At 41.6% G+C, this 15,805-nt stretch overlaps 1 protein-coding gene and 1 long non-coding RNA gene across 2 annotated transcripts; one reads left to right on the top strand and one right to left on the bottom strand.

Moving 5' to 3' along the window:
- Window positions 1-5,899: 5,899 nt before the first annotated feature.
- On the top strand, window positions 5,900-9,706 carry LOC111268161 (uncharacterized). Its single transcript, XR_002685036.2, has 2 exons — window positions 5,900-7,225; window positions 7,590-9,706. It is a non-coding gene; the product is annotated as an uncharacterized LOC111268161 (long non-coding RNA).
- On the bottom strand, window positions 9,383-15,604 carry LOC111268141 (uncharacterized). Its single transcript, XM_022846912.2, has 5 exons — window positions 15,233-15,604; window positions 14,022-14,087; window positions 13,086-13,710; window positions 12,242-12,527; window positions 9,383-11,664 (listed from the first exon to the last, which is right to left on the bottom strand). Exons 1-5 carry the CDS (start codon window positions 15,349-15,351, stop codon window positions 10,235-10,237), a joined length of 2,526 nt encoding a protein of 841 aa, XP_022702647.1. The 5' UTR covers window positions 15,352-15,604; the 3' UTR covers window positions 9,383-10,234.
- Window positions 15,605-15,805: the final 201 nt, after the last annotated feature.

Below are 15,805 nucleotides of genomic sequence, written 5' to 3'. Positions count from 1 at the left end.
TAAGATAGCTTAGAACGAACGCGGATCACTTGCAAAATACAAATCACGCTATTTTAATCTATTGTATATGTCATCATGGTCGTGATGGGACACACCCTGACTCCACCAGTCATAAATGTCTATTATTATTCTTCTAATGGCATATTGCGAAACATTGTACCGTCCTATTGATGATAGATTGTTATTATTATAGAGAAACGTTTTAACGGTATCGCTCTATCTGTTCGTAGCTGGAGAGATCTGCAATAATCTGATCGCAATCTGAGTAAAATCGTCCTAGAAAATGATGCAGTAGTTGCTTATCATTCTGGCGCAATGGCATTTATGCCCAACATCGTGAAGCGCATCGCTCAAGTGTGTGCGTATCTTTGAGCAGTTTACCGCCCAGCGATACCGGACGGTAAACTCGAATTTTTTTAGCAGTACTTAGCTACACTCGGCTCTCTGAAACGGAGTAATTAGAGCCATTGGAGCTATTCCACGGCTATCGTCATTCTCTAAAGCAAAGCACGCGAACTGCGCCAGTAATTACTACTATGTTTTATGTGAAGGGATGGCGTTATATGTTTTCAACGAAATATTAAGCCATATAAGACTCTGCTGAACCGTCAAGAACAAACCCGGATGGTCTAACACCCTGCTGCTCCGTTCATCTAACAAACTCTCTGAACCAAAACACTCAACGTTTACATCAGAGTATTCAGTCGTCATAGTGGCGGTGGATGCGTACTTAAAGAGTACAGATGCTGCATTAAAGTGAAAGCAGTTTGCGCGCTAGTGCACCGTAAATGAGCGGGACTGCTAATCGTTTATTCGCGATATTCTCTTTCTATAAGCAAATCAACAGCGTCTTTCACTCAACAGGGCCTGTCGACGGCTTGCAGAAAGCGCTTTTGAATGATGTTCAGTCTGCCTACATCAGGACGGCTTTTAAACCAGAACGAACGATCATTACGGAGTGGAATTTGAACTGGATTTTGTATACGGGAGTATCACTCCCAGTCGCTGCCGATAGCAACCCTGTCCTTATATCAAGTGAATAATGCAAACACGTCATAACATAAATTAGTTACTCAGTACGATTCTAGTGCACTGAGAATACTACTGAAGGCGCGTGTCTCTCTGTAAGGCGCCTACCCCCACAAAGGCGTTTAAAGAATATATATATCCACCCACGGAGCGCGTTCCGTTTCTGAAGAGCTACGTTAAAACGAACAGATCTGAGGTATGGTTGATTCTGCTTAAAGGTGTTATTTTGACACAGGTAAACAAATGATTTTAAAATGCAAAGTTGTTGCACTAAAAGGATTCGAGATTATCAAATCTGGCCCACATGCCGTGATATGAAATATGGGCATAACACCAATCATGAACACAGTACATAAAGAACTAGACCTGATAAAAAAATAAGCAATCAACAAAGAGACTTCCGGCTTCCCTGGAAATCCGAAGCAGGATGAAGCGATGTCTCACTATTGCTTCATGCTTAGTAAGGCTGCTAGGCACTGAGCATTTATTTATATTAACGGATTTTTTTAAATACCGCTGTTCTGATATAATCATTTGTTATAACAATAAATAGCCATTAAATTGTACTTTTCCATCGTAAAATATCAGAATACACTGATCTACTTGACGAATACGAACACCTCAATGTGGCCCACGCCATTAAATTTTATTTCTCTCTATTAATTCTATTTCAATCTAACCTTTCTAGCTGCTTTTTTGAAATAACGAAACAACGATTAGGCCACAAATGATAGACTTGGCTAGCCCAAAAAACTCGCAAAAGATCTGTAAGTGCTATTCCCGGAGGAAGCATTAGTAAGAATCATTGCCAGTCTATAAAAAACCTCCTTATTAGACAAGATGCTGCCAGAGATATAAAAAAGAGGCACATGCGCTAATTTAAACACGAACATACACAGCCGTCAGATCCGCTTTTGTTTTTGTCCAGTGTCTTTGATGGCGTACAATCTATTTTCTTTCAGGTATTCGTCAAACTTCAAATGTTTCGAATCCTACGTTCGGTAAGAACTGCCTCATTGCTTCTTAAGCTTGAGGAAAAGAAAAACTCGTGGGAGGCTAGGTGTGATAACCACGGGAGTTAAGACAATGTAGGTATTAAGTTTTTTGCTACAATTGCTTTCTTGAAGGAAAACACAGTGGAACCTACTTAAAGTTTCTTGGTAACGTACTTTGAGACAGTAGAACCTCTTGATGTCAATGTACACTTGCCCTATAGTTGAAGGATAAGTTGAAAAGAAGCTTGACTTTCCATCTGGATTCTGCAAATTTCTTTGGTTCATGCCTTTTTTTGAAGCAATATTAAGACCATTGTGCTTTTCACCCACATCATACGCGTATGCTTACGCTCCGTCATATTTACTAACATATTTAAAAATATCCGGCTTTTTTTCGAGTGCTTCGATGATGGCCTTGCATTTGCTCTAAACTCAGGCCCATCGATACAATCCTTGCGGTAAACCTTTTCGCCTTTTTCAAAATCATCTTACATGCGTTGCGTGAGATGAACTTACCTGCAAACTCTCTGATGCTGATTTGGCGATCGGCTCGTATGAGGTAGCTCTTTCCACGTTTCCATCTCTACTCGCCGTAACAAGTAGCCGAAAACTTTTTCGTCTTTCGCGAAAGCCTTGACGTAAATTCAGTTACGTCCACAAAGATGTTACGTTATACCTCTTTACAACTAAAGCTATTGTCAGTAGCTTTCTGGTAATTTCACTTCATAAGCTAAAAAAATAATGCACTGTAACTTCAAAACAACTTGTGTTTAGTCTCTTTTCACTGCTCCTAGCATAACAAATGTTTAATCAATTAACTCAAGACGAGTATCAAACAAAAGAACACTGACCTCATCTTTAGGAGCCCAATACTTTGAAAATGACCCTTACCACCTCCTAAAATACCTAAGACACCAATATATCTACTAAGGTGACCGTGCCTAAAACTTACTCTCTTTAACATACCCTTCCATACTTCCATGGATCGAAGACATGTAAAGACGCCTTGCTGAGAGATACATGCTTTTAGTTTTACTGTAAAGACACAAGATGTATACCGAATAATCCATTTATGTCATGACATGCTCGCATTGTTTACACATGAACACATGAAATAGTATAAACCGTAATGCTATTATCGGCGCGATTTGGGTGTTTCGTCCGCTACAAACAAGGAATTGTGATAACCGCAGAATAGTCCGAATGTTTCTAATAACTCCGTTTGCTGACTGCAACCGATGCTTCTATTTTCTCTCTTACGCCGGTCTTTTACCCCTATTATATGCTTTGCAAAAGCTGGCATTCTCTTCCATGACTGCTTGTCCCTCAACATTGCAGTTATTAGTTTGACGCATGTTGGATCTCTGGCAAAAAAAAATGCTTACCACAAGCGTTTGCCTTCCTCATTGAAAACCGGACATGATGCTGCCTACTTCACCCGTATCGCAGTTTACGCAGAGAAAAAAATGCGCTTTTACCAATGCGTTTTTGGTACCCTTGAAAATTCCGTGGTTCACTTGTCTTTCTGATATTTCAACAACTCTGCGGTTTCAGGAGATTTATCATGCTAGAATTTGAGTAGAAACCGTGATTGCGGTACGGTTTCCTCTTGACATGCTGAGAGCTATCGCATGCGATGTTCTGTCCAGCTTGAGCGTCAAGTTCTTCATAATGATTTTTTTCCGGGTCGAACCGGCGTATAGGTTGATGCTTTCCATTACGGACAGTGGAAGATATCTGCTTCTGCCTTAGGCTCTTTTAATTTGTGAGAGCAGGTGACGAGGGTTGCTAGCTGCCTGGCGGCGATGCGTTAGACATGCCCTGGTCAATAATATTTCGGCTACTTGACCTGTTTGATGTATACTCTTGGCCGGCACCTTTGGTTATACAGTAGCACAATTTTTTGTCTTTCTCGGCACCAGGCTAAATCCTAGGGGCCTTGTTAAAACGAAAAATTTGCAAGGATCGCACTTGTTATTCGTTCTGCTTGCTGGGAGTTTCCAGAAGCAGCGCAAGATCGTCTACGTACGCTACTAAATGCGCGCTCGGGGATGTGGAAGGCGTAGCAACCTTCCGCAGACGGTGGCTCCGAGGGCTCTACTCTGTGAGAGCCCCGCCTTCACTGGGTAAGCCGTCCTATTGTAAATTGTGCGTCTCTTGCTTAGATATGATTCTATGATTCTCCGTCGATACCGAATGATCTCAAAGCGCCAATTAGCCCAACCCAAGTCACAGTTAAAAATATTCTTAACACCCTGAAAAGTGGCAATGGTTTCTTCTGAACCAGGAGGGCATTGGTTTTTGCCTTTCTGCGATCTTTAAGACCTTCAATAGCAGCGAGTACAGATGACCTGTCCTAAAGTCACATTGGTTACCAAAAAGTGCGTCCCTGGTGTCCAACCTTTTTTTTATTAACATGCGACTCTTATATGTTTGTCGACCTTTGAAGTATCTCGGGTACCATTCATTGGAAAATTTCTGGGGATCATTGCGGTCCGCGAGGATCGGCTCAAAGCTCCTGCTGACTACCATATTGAAGAGTAGAAATTGACGGGTCTTCCTCTGCCTGAGTCGTTCTCTCCTCCGGTAAGTTGATCACTGATGTCCGGCGAATTAACTATTTCTATGACGGGAATAGTTTTCGAAGTCCGGAGTCTTGCTGAGAACTAAACCTACCCCTCTAGACGATCTATTCAACCCGCCCGGTCCTACAGTCAGCTCGAAGCTAAACAGTTTGTGTTAAGGACTGAAGTCGTTAACGTGAAGTTGAAATTTCGCTCAAAATGAGCAAAAACGAAAACGTGATATTTTGCGTCTAAATCGTTCAGACTCGGTTATTGGCTCACATTTATACTCGCGAGGCTTGGAAGATTTGGTCTAGAGCGTTTCTAGCATATATTCGCCCAAAAAGCGTTGCTTTGTCACAGTTATGGTGCCAAAAAACGCAACACTGGTAGAAAAAATCGATGGCTCGATAGTGAACATGTCCATATGTTGCTGGCGAAATGGGGTTGTTATCTAGAAGGTGCCCATAGTCCGGATTAGTCGATCTATCAGGATGCTTAAAATTAAGTTCATATTGTCCGCTCAGACGCACCATTGGACTTTGTGCTAGTTTACTATTATTTCTATTGCATTGTGCTTGGTAACAAGCTATAAGTTAGAGTGTGATAAGGGTACGCTCCAAGAAGTGCCTCGCGCAAACTACGTTGACTTCTTGAGGAGCCCTTTCGAGCACGTTTTACCTCTATCAGCTGAGTTCACCAGAAGTTACTACTAGCAACCCATGTTATTATTTTAAGATACGCATGCACTTTTAGAAATGTTTGCTATGTGACTCATCGCACCGAAATAATAAGCAGCTGCGTTTTTACTGCATAATAATTTAGGATTATTCTACAAAAACTTTGATCTAGTAACTACAAGCCTTCGAAGCTGCAAATATACAGGGTGACTTGGTCAAGGTTACTGTAATATTTCCCTTTTTGTCATTAACAAAACAGTGAAATAGTAAGTCTTGTTGTTTTACAGTTTATCCACACTCACCTGGAACTGTTATATACAATCATAATCTTCTCCCCCGCTGTGTGGTAAAAGCTTCCTGACACATTTTATGCTGCGTCGCATTTGCTCAGCTAACTTCAGGCATTTCAAGGCTACCGAGGCAAAATGCCACAGGCCGTTGCTAAGCTTGTCATCTTGGAAGCGCATTACTGTAAATGCGCAAACATTTTGGATTCTAAGGTTAAAGATGGTATCCTTACATGTTGGCACTATAGATTTATTGCTACAAACATTTTTACGGTTGACAGTAGAGTTAATTCACTTGTGTGAATCGATATTACAGGTTGTAAGTCCGCTAGATAGTACCCCTGTAACCACCGTCAGTTGTATTTGTCCTCAGAGAGTGAATCCCGCCTCGCTAATAGTCGCCTTTGGAAATCGGCTATTGTACGACGGTTTCGTGATCGACCCAGCTAGATGTATTAGTGATAAGAATTTGCCGAACGTGAGGTACGATATCATGCAATCGGCCTGATGGGCTAATGCAAACCGCCTATGGAGGTGAAGCGGCAGTAATGTGGGAGCTTACCAATTAAGCTAACCAGCTTTGTACCGCATGAATTAAAAGTCTTTGAGGATGAGCTCATAACTTGAGTAAATTATGGTGAACTTCAGACACTAAAACCAAAATTCGACTTCTAAGCTAAACTTTTCGAATCTTTTTTTGTCATATACGATTAAAACGTACTTTATCATACGGCTGGCTCTATAGTAGGAAACGAAGTGTGTCTCTGCCAAAATTCAAATCAAGACCACCGCTTATTTCTTAAATTCTGAAATTTAGCAGGCAAACATGTTACACACTCCATTATTACGTAGACACAGCTAGCACTGTTACTGAAAACAGTAGTTTTGCTGCTGCTACTATCAGTTAACTTATAATAAAATGAATAATTGTAATACGAGTTCAATGGAGACAGTTTTTTGTCAGAACAGCTACTTTGTAAAGTATTTAGGTAAGCTCGCTGTTGTTTACTGAACAATTATTGTCCACTCAGCTTGTTCTACGGCCACTGTACGTTATCACAAAACATCAATAGACGCAACCACTGTCTACTATTCTGCAGTGAGGTGCGTAGTTACTGGCTCGGGTACGTTTCTTCTGGCTGAAAAAAATCTTTCAATTACCAGTTCAGTAGAAAGGATTATCAAATTCTAGATACTAACAGATCCAAGCCCGTAGAATATACTAATACCTTTAGAAAAAAATTCAAATCCCTGCTTAAACGAAAAAACAAAAAGTATCAGTGCTCTACGTTTGGATAACTTTTTACTGACGCTATGCTAATCTAAGAACAAACATGTATCCTGCAATAGTGACTCGCACGAACAATAGCGACAGTAAGCTGTAAATGACTTTGTCACTCGAATTCTAACAACGGATATGTTTATTGTGTGCCACTATCATTTCTTAAAATTTTCGCGCTTCTCCTGACGAAATAATTTACTACATTTCGTTGAAAAGCTCGCACTGTCTATTTTTGAAACTTTCCAGATTGTCAAATGTATTACTACGAATTTTATTCGTCAGTGATCGAAAAATAATTTAATCTTTCGCTACGAGGCCTGGAGAGTAACTGGAGAGTGCAAAACTCACTCTCTTTCGTCTTGGTATCGTCATTGGCGGCCAAATACAGGTAATTTTTGACCATCTCGTTTTCCTCAAGCATTACCCAAAGTATAAGATTTTTTTTTACTAGACGTAAGTCACAGCCTTTTTTGGATGTATATCTGGTTCGACTCGAGCTTTGAGCGTATCTCACGAAAAACCCATTTTCTGCTTCATATCGTCAAGATCACATCGCTTCTCATCATCCGTAACTGCTCTGTGCCGAAACCTGCCATACTTGTTACGTATTTCTCAGTGCCGGGCGAAATATTTAGAAGCTACGTTTCTGTGCGTTCGTTGCTTAGCTTGTTAGCAACTAGATTCTTAATTTTCAAGTATACCTTATAAGTTCAAGACGTCTGCCGACATTTTTATAATTGTCATCTTTTCAGCAAACGCTCAAATTGTTTACCGGCCGCCTTATCTCAAAACTGCCTTTAGGCGATTCTCATCGATTTTGGATAGCCAGCCGAGACCAGGGAGCCGACGCCCTTTAGCAACGAGGTGCTATTATTGAATCCCCCAAGTCACTTTTGGGGAATCACTTTTTTGAATACATACAAACAAAGAAACATCCATTATAACGTCAGGGTATAGAATATTGGACAGAAACGTTTGTATTTTTTGTGGAAATGTATCGCAACAAATGTTAGAATATTTACTTACGTCTATTTTATTTATTATTTACGTTGAGGTGTATGGTAAGTATTACTAACCTATCAAGTAAAAATAAGGTATGTTAAAATACGATACCGTGAACTGATCTTCGCTCAACTCTTCACTAAAGGCTATTTACAACAGCGAAGTAAAGTAAAATTTTGGCTTTAATATGAAAGCCTTGTACGGACAGGTCACTAAATAACGAACACTTTTTTCTCTAGAGTCACGTTTGGTTTTAATCGCAGCCGTAGTCCGCCTGACAAGACCTCAAGTAACAAGTGTTCGCGTTTTAATGGAGCGATACTGTCGCCCATAAACAACGGAATTCGAGCTCTGTTGGCAAAAAACAATCCGTATGTTAACTAGGTTAAGTGTCCTGGAACTGAGAAAGATAACTCCTGATTAAAAGCAAATGTGAGCTTGAGCTTAACTTTTGAAGACTACGATGGAACTTCTTGTGGAATAAAAAAGATCTTCCGTTCAGTTGGAGCAAAATATATAACTAGACCTTAGTTAATACACGCAAACTGTTGAGCAATCGGTCTTGACGTATTTCAGTGAAGATGCCCACTTGCTGATCCCCTAAAGTTGATGCGCTCATTTAGAGTTGAAAAATCAGATAATTAGAATGCAAGTGCGATTTTTACAGACGAAAATCACTTTCGAACTATATTCTGTCCGTTTCGATAATGAGCATAATTCTTAAATCAGAGAGCAAATATTAATTACGGAATAAAACTCAAACTAGGCTTTTGATATAGTGTATCATTATCTGTCACTGTGGGCAGCTACAGTATTTTTATGGTAAGTTAGTAATGCAAGCACGTTACAACATAGCTTAGTCAGCGTATATCTTGCGCATTAAAAATAACACCCAGGAAATATACTTCTTTTTCAATAACTTTGTTCAAAGTTATTGCGATATAGGTAGATAGGCTGCCTCAAAATTTAAACTCAATACGTTAAAGGGTGATAAAGCGTAGGAACGAAAACATTTTTATTAGTACCATGGGGTTTAGATAAAATTCGCCAGAAACTTCCTAAGGTGGCCCAGTATAAAGCTACGATTCTACTCTTTCACTCAGTATCACGCCAACGCCAATAAAACTAACAAAACATTATAGCGAGCTCGTGTTGTAGAGAAGTATGTAACATGTTTTGAATGAAAACGGGTATCGTCGAAAATTCAAGAAACAATCAACTTTCACCTTGATTATGCAACGATATCCATCAACTAACCATCCGACCACCAACCATAACACGCCCTTGATTACGACGGAAAGAAGGTGACCTACGTTTTCGAAGAACTAGCCTTTCTCAGTCGAGGCAGCACTTCTCTCACAATTGCATTTCCCTAAATAATACCTGTATATAATACTTTGACATAAATATCGGCAATTAATAAAGAAATGAAGAAAATTGCTTTGCGGAGCTCTGCCACCGCTCAAAAGCTTATCTCGACCTTCAAAACATGTTTTTTTTTTTAATATATATAACTAGTTTTCCAAGAGGAAAAACGCGTCGATTTTGTACAACTTATATACAGTGTTTACCATAATTTTTATTGTATTATTATTACTGCTAATATGTAAATCTTATAATATTTACTTATAGATTTGCAATGACAGCCACTCGGTACCTCGAGTGTTGCAATGAATATTATCCTTTTCCACAAAAAAAATGTTGAATTACCCCCCCCCCCCCCCCGCTTTTTCCCATCTTTCCTTTTCTCTATTTTATCTACTTGTAAACACAGTCCCAATGTCGAGACGGCTAAACTCGACGAGGGTACCATAATCTGCTTATGCCACCCTTTAATGTAACGCCACAGATCTTACCCCACTGGAAAGTAATCGCGAAATTTATAACGCGCTTAGATTAGTTTTTGTGCACTGCCCGTAGCTGTTCACCACTCCCGGTTTTCCGCCCAACAAGGAATATTTGCATGGCATTCTTATTATGTTTTAAGAACATGAGTCTTTTTAGTAAACCGGTCAGCGCTCACTATTAGCCACATACTACGAACAAAACATGGTTAAGGCGACTGGGAAAGTTTAACATCCATCACTTTATCATTTTCTCCTCCTTTTCGTGCTGCAAGTACGTGCAGATTTCGATCAGAAGACTTTTCCATCGGCATCAGCAGCAACTATGTAGTGTCACTACTGATGTTTGTTGTTGTCGCAGCCACTTTAATATTTTCTTTTTGCTTCTTTATTACAATCATCCTTCAATTCATAGTGTTTGCCATATATTTTACTTGACGTCTGTTCATACATCTATGTATCATCCATCAAGACACAAGGAGATTTAAGGGAAACTATAATTAATCGGAATCGCACGCAACCTATTTTTTTCTCCTTATATTTTTGTCGTTCTACCTCCGTCTGCGAGGACTTCGTGATCGTCTGGCGCCGCCCCGTCTTGGGCTTCTCGATCGTGTTCGGCGTCGAATGGGACTGCCTCTTCTAGGTGGGCCGCGGCTTCCACTGCATCGGTTAGTTCGCCTCCGTCCGGACCCACTTCGCCTTCTCGATGACGAACTTCTTCGGCGGCGCCTTGGGCTCGGACTTCGACGTCGGCTAAGGCTGCGTCGCTTTATACTACCCCGGCGCACCGAACTGCCAGGTGATCTTCTTCTAGGCGAGCGACTGCGCCTTCTGGGAGATCGTCTACTAACTGGTGGCGACGACCCCCTACGTTTGACAGGAGCTGGTGGCGGGCTAGAGCTGGCGCGTCTGATTCGAGAACTTGGAGGACTCCTTTTACCAGGAGTCGGTGTCGGCGACTTGCTGCATTTTTTCGGGCTGGCGCTGCTTCCCTCGTGTGCACTTAGCGGTTTTTTTGCTGGCTGCTGAGGGCTCCCATCCGATGAAGAATCACTACTGCTACTACTGCTGCTGCTACCACTTCGGCTGGTAGAACTACTACTAGACGAACTGGACGACGAGCTAGAGTTGCGCTTTTTCTTAACAGCGGCAGTTGGTGGCTGCCGAACGACCCTTTTGGGAGATCGACTACGTCGCGGTGAACCGCCACCACTACCAGTAGGGGCAGCTATCATCCGCTTCGATTCGTTGGCTGGCATTGATTTGCCACTCTGTCTCTTTACGGACTCGTCCTCACTAAATGGTGGAGTCGTCTTTTTCAGAAACTTGTTCGGTGAATCTTGATCTATCGGTTCGTCCTGGCGTTCAAGTTCACCTTCTTGGGTAACACTAACGCTTTTGGGTACAGGGGTAGCTGACCTCGATCGAGATCTCGAACTGGATCTTGATTTCGAATTGGACCTCGATTTAGACTTTGATTTCGATCTAGACTTCGACGCTGAAGCTTCCTCTACTGTGTCTTCTTCACGTTTCATCGTATGGTTGTCATCATCCATAGAACTGTCCATAATCTCTCTTTGCCGTGGGCTTTCGTCCACATTATCTGGTCGTTTTGGCTTCTGTTGCGGTTGTTGATGTTTTTCGTCACCATCTTGTTTTTGCTGTTGCTGCTGCTGCTGCTGCTGTTGTTGTTGTTGCTGTTGTTGTTGTTGCGACTGCTGGTACTGCCGCTGCCTCTGTTGCTGCTGTTGGATCTCTCCGTCTTCCGGCTTTTCTTCGACAACTTCCTCGTCATCGTCCTCATCTTCGCCAACTTCGCGTTTACCGTTTACGCTCTTTTTCATAACGAGATCATTCTCAATAATAATTTTAATATTCTTCATAGCGGAATCTGCTAAAGATTTGTCTTTAGCTGATGTACTATCGTCAACGTTGCCGTTCTGCCTCGAATCGTGAGCATCCTCCGCGTTTTTGTAATCTGCAAAGCAGTACAAATGCAAAAATCCGATAGGTTCATGTGTTAGCGAATATGTACGTTTGTCAAGCATCGGTAACTGAACATGTCAAATCTGTAATATGAAGTCTCCAACGTGTATCGATTTCAATGAGATTAACCGTCGCAAGGATCTAAAGACAGTCTGTTGTCTGGCGACTGTTTCTTTATTACCTTGAAAAGGAATTTTGTCATAGCTTCAAACCTAAGCAGTTACATAATTAGATATTAGACAATTACAAAATTGAAGCTACCATTTAACAAGCCGCCTGTGTCACCAAATCGATCTTCAGAAAATGAATCTCAATAGCACAAACCCAACAAAAAACTTTTAGCGACATGAAGATAGTTCACGTAAAAACTAAAATCAATAGTACAATATAAATACTCGAGCACATGTTTTCTTTTATTCATTAACAACGAAAAATAGTAGTAGCGAGTTGCAAACGTAAAATCAATAAGTAAGTTTTCCTATGCTAGCCAGTGTAATGCATTATCTGTATTTTACTTTATTTATAAATCTGGCCTTTATTTGACACGCAAGATCGAGCGATATACTCACCATTACTAACAACCACAGCGACGCTAGATGGCATCGTCGATCCGCTATTGTTTTCCTTGCCATCAATCTCGCCTTCGGAATCCCTCTGGATGCCTTCGATTCGTTCTAGTTCAAGCTCTATACGCTGTTGTTCCTTGGCCACGATCGCTTCAATTTTGGCACGGCTGCGTGCAAGGCCTTCCTCGCTAGCTGGCGTATGAGTTCGAGGCAGCCACATAAGAGGAGGTTTTGCAATTGTATGGATGAAGTTTGCCATATATCCGTGACGTTTCGAGAATTCTTCAAACTGAAATTGACGACAGGTACAGTTAGTGAACAACAATACAAGTCAATGGATTAGAAAGGTACATGCATGTACTGTGCTTTAAAGACAAGGAAAAGAGATGGTAAAATTCGTTAGTTAGACTACTACGGTAAACTTTCATGTGATGTACAATCACTTTAAGCCGTGATCGAAGCAAAGCAAAAACGTAGGGTTGCTACCGAAAGAATTTCATTTAGTCAATTTCAGCCAAATAAGAAATCTACAAAAAAAATGCAGCGCATGTCCGATGGACAGACTAACATAGTCAAAATTGCTTTATAATAGCGTAGCAACACGGCACGGGTTAAGCAAAATAGTATTAACACGCGCGTAATGACAAAAATAAAAATCGCAATTATTAAACGAAGAGTGCTCTCGCTACAGCCATTGCCAATCTACACGCACGTAATTAATTGTATTACTGAGAAGCACCAAATTATATAATTTAACGTCAATATAAGTCTTTTTTTTGCAGTAACAAAAAACTGATTATCATTTTGCCTATTTAGAAATTTAACACCGTTTTATCGCGATACTTACCGCTCCGATTACTTCTATCTTGGCTTGCAGCTGTCGTAGTTTGATCTGTTTATCGCGTTTCTCTTCGATAAGCTCCCGCCGCATGCGGACGGCTTCTTCCCTCTCACGTTCTTTCTGTTCTTCGACTTTTTGTTCCTTTTCGACCTTTTTGTCAACCTGCTCCTTACGTTTTGTGCTCTCTTCTTTTTCAAAGCTCTTTAATGTTCCCAGGATCATGCCGAACATTCGTCTGTTTCGTGCTTTGATATTCTGATCGCCGCTTTGCTCGTTCAGCAGCTCACTCCGACTCTTTCCCTTGACAGTCATTGAGGAGGCGCCAATGGACGAAAGAAGACCAACCTTTCTTGGAGGTTCATCTAACTCACCTTCTTCGGGGGGTTCTCGCTCGACTCGCTCACTGCGGTCACGTTTCACTCCCACTCGAAGACCTGACCCAACAGCCGACCCGGTCCCATGGGAACCTCCCGAGCCAAGACGACCCTGATCCTTCGTTGACATCGTTCCTTGATGGGAACCACTTGGGCCTTGTGGGCTTGGCTGACCCATACGCTGGGCTTCGTGTACATTAAGTTGCCGCCCCAAACGGCTGAAAGCACCTCCTTGCTGTCGACGACGAAGCGGTCCACTAGAAGAAAGGTAGATAGACAATTTATATTAGATGATTTGGTGTGCACTTCCGCTCATACAAAAGGCTCACGTGTATGAAATTCCTATTGGCTGCGGACGACTGCTGATAACGTCCTGCGGAACCTCTTTGATTGATAGTGCTTATAGATGAACAAAAATCATTAATGACTGTAATTATGTAGCTTCTTTAATTTCCCACAGCTTAATTATATTAATGGGTTAAACATTTAGGTAGGAAATAGATATGTGTACACAAACGTATCTAAATGTATAATATTATATAATATATTAAATGTATTGAATGCATACTCGTCAAGACGATTGGCCAACTGGCTCCGGAGTCCTGGCGGCGCATCTCTCAGATGTCTGAAATTGCTGTCAGGGTGCAACAATCAAGAGCTATTTATCACGAACAACGTACAATGTTTATATGAGAAACCAAAAATGCTTTCAATATGTTATATCATTGTCATTCATGACTAGTCTCGCGTTTTTCGAAGTTTTTCGTGTAATTCTCAATCTAACATATCCGCATTTCTTGCCTTGAACAAAATGTGATTTATATTAAACTACTACAAAATGAGACAAGTGTCTTAATTCATCTGATCAACTTCCAATCGTCATTGTTATCAATAGAAGCTAATGCATACACGAAACTACGACTTGTTTGACAGTATTAACATGCCTTCGCCATGAATACAGTTCAACGTTGAGAGCCTCATTTTAATATTTTTAGTCACCGTTTTCTATATAGGCAATATAATTACATCTTTTTCGGTGATAGATGACTTCAAATATGTCTCCAATCATTACGTTTCTATGGAAACAAACACCCAAAATGTAGGTTACAAGCCTGTACTATAATAACGTACGCGCTGTAGTCGTGAATAGTTGTAACATTACCTATACATCTGCGCATATATACCTATGTGAAGTTAAGTATGCTTTCAAATAGCCATATACGTCACTGAAACAGTAAACAGTAATAAATTACGATAATATGACTATCCCTCGTATACACTATTTCTTTTCCACCCTGACGATTAGAGGAACGTGCATTCGGGTACATTTAGTGTGCCGGTCATAGTCCTTCAAGGCGTCACAATGCAGAGAACTATAATAAAAGTCTTCATTCAAAATGTTAAACGGTAATGCGTCCTGTTGAGAAATTCAAAATTGTTTGCTGTGCGTCATTACTAGACCGGATCCAGCGTCCTCCACACGTTCCCACCAGCGCCCGGACCACCACCACCAATTCCCGAAGCCTTTCAAGCAACTGCACTATGCGTTACCAGCAAATCACTTTCAACAACAACAACAATAGCAGTAAGCTTTTTTCAATAAATCGTTTCACATCACACCGTTTTTCCCTACGTATGGCGTAGGCCCGTAGTCCTACTTAACGCCTGCGTATATTCCTATTGTTTTATAGCAAAGGCTATCATCTGCAGGCAATTGAACAGGTAAGGCTTGCGCGCCGTTGCCTTCGATGTCTCCCCTACGCTGCCGGCGGCACTTACCTCGCTGGCACGTTTCTTCGGCCCGAATGCTTCTTGATGTCGTCGTCGACGACTCGCAGTCGCTCCCTGGTCTGTTCAAGCTCCTGCGTCAACGACTGAACTGATAGGCCCACCGACATCGCCGCAATACAGCTGCAAGCAACGACTAGCCGATGTCCAAACGAACTCGACAACCGCGATCGAATTCCACCTACACAACATCCGCACACGCCAGCCACGAACTAGATTCACAACACGTACAGCAGGCAGCGTAAATCGCCAAACAACAAGACACTACCGCCGAGCAGTGAGTGAGCGAGCGAGCGAGCCTGCCTGCCTGCCTGCCAGCCAGCCACTCAACCAACCAACCAGTGGCCACGCTCACCTCTGCGGCAAAAGAGAGAGTTGACCAGCAAGCTGCAGGACAACAGACAAAAAACGTCTGCTTGGCGCTAGCACGAATCTGTTTATTTACAAAACATGTGAAAAATCCGACCGCTCTAGCCAGAGCTGTGCAGTTATGGGGACTGTGTCGTGGTGCGAAAGAGAGGAAACGGCGGGTAATCTAAATTTTTGGCGCGCGAATAGAACGAC

This window comes from Varroa jacobsoni, unplaced genomic scaffold, assembly GCF_002532875.2.
Source record: "Varroa jacobsoni isolate VJ856 unplaced genomic scaffold, vjacob_1.0 scaffold_132, whole genome shotgun sequence".
Lineage (NCBI taxonomy): Eukaryota > Metazoa > Arthropoda > Arachnida > Mesostigmata > Varroidae > Varroa > Varroa jacobsoni.
The sequence above is the reverse complement of the archived record's forward strand: the minus strand, read 5'-3'. Positions and strand labels throughout refer to the sequence as shown.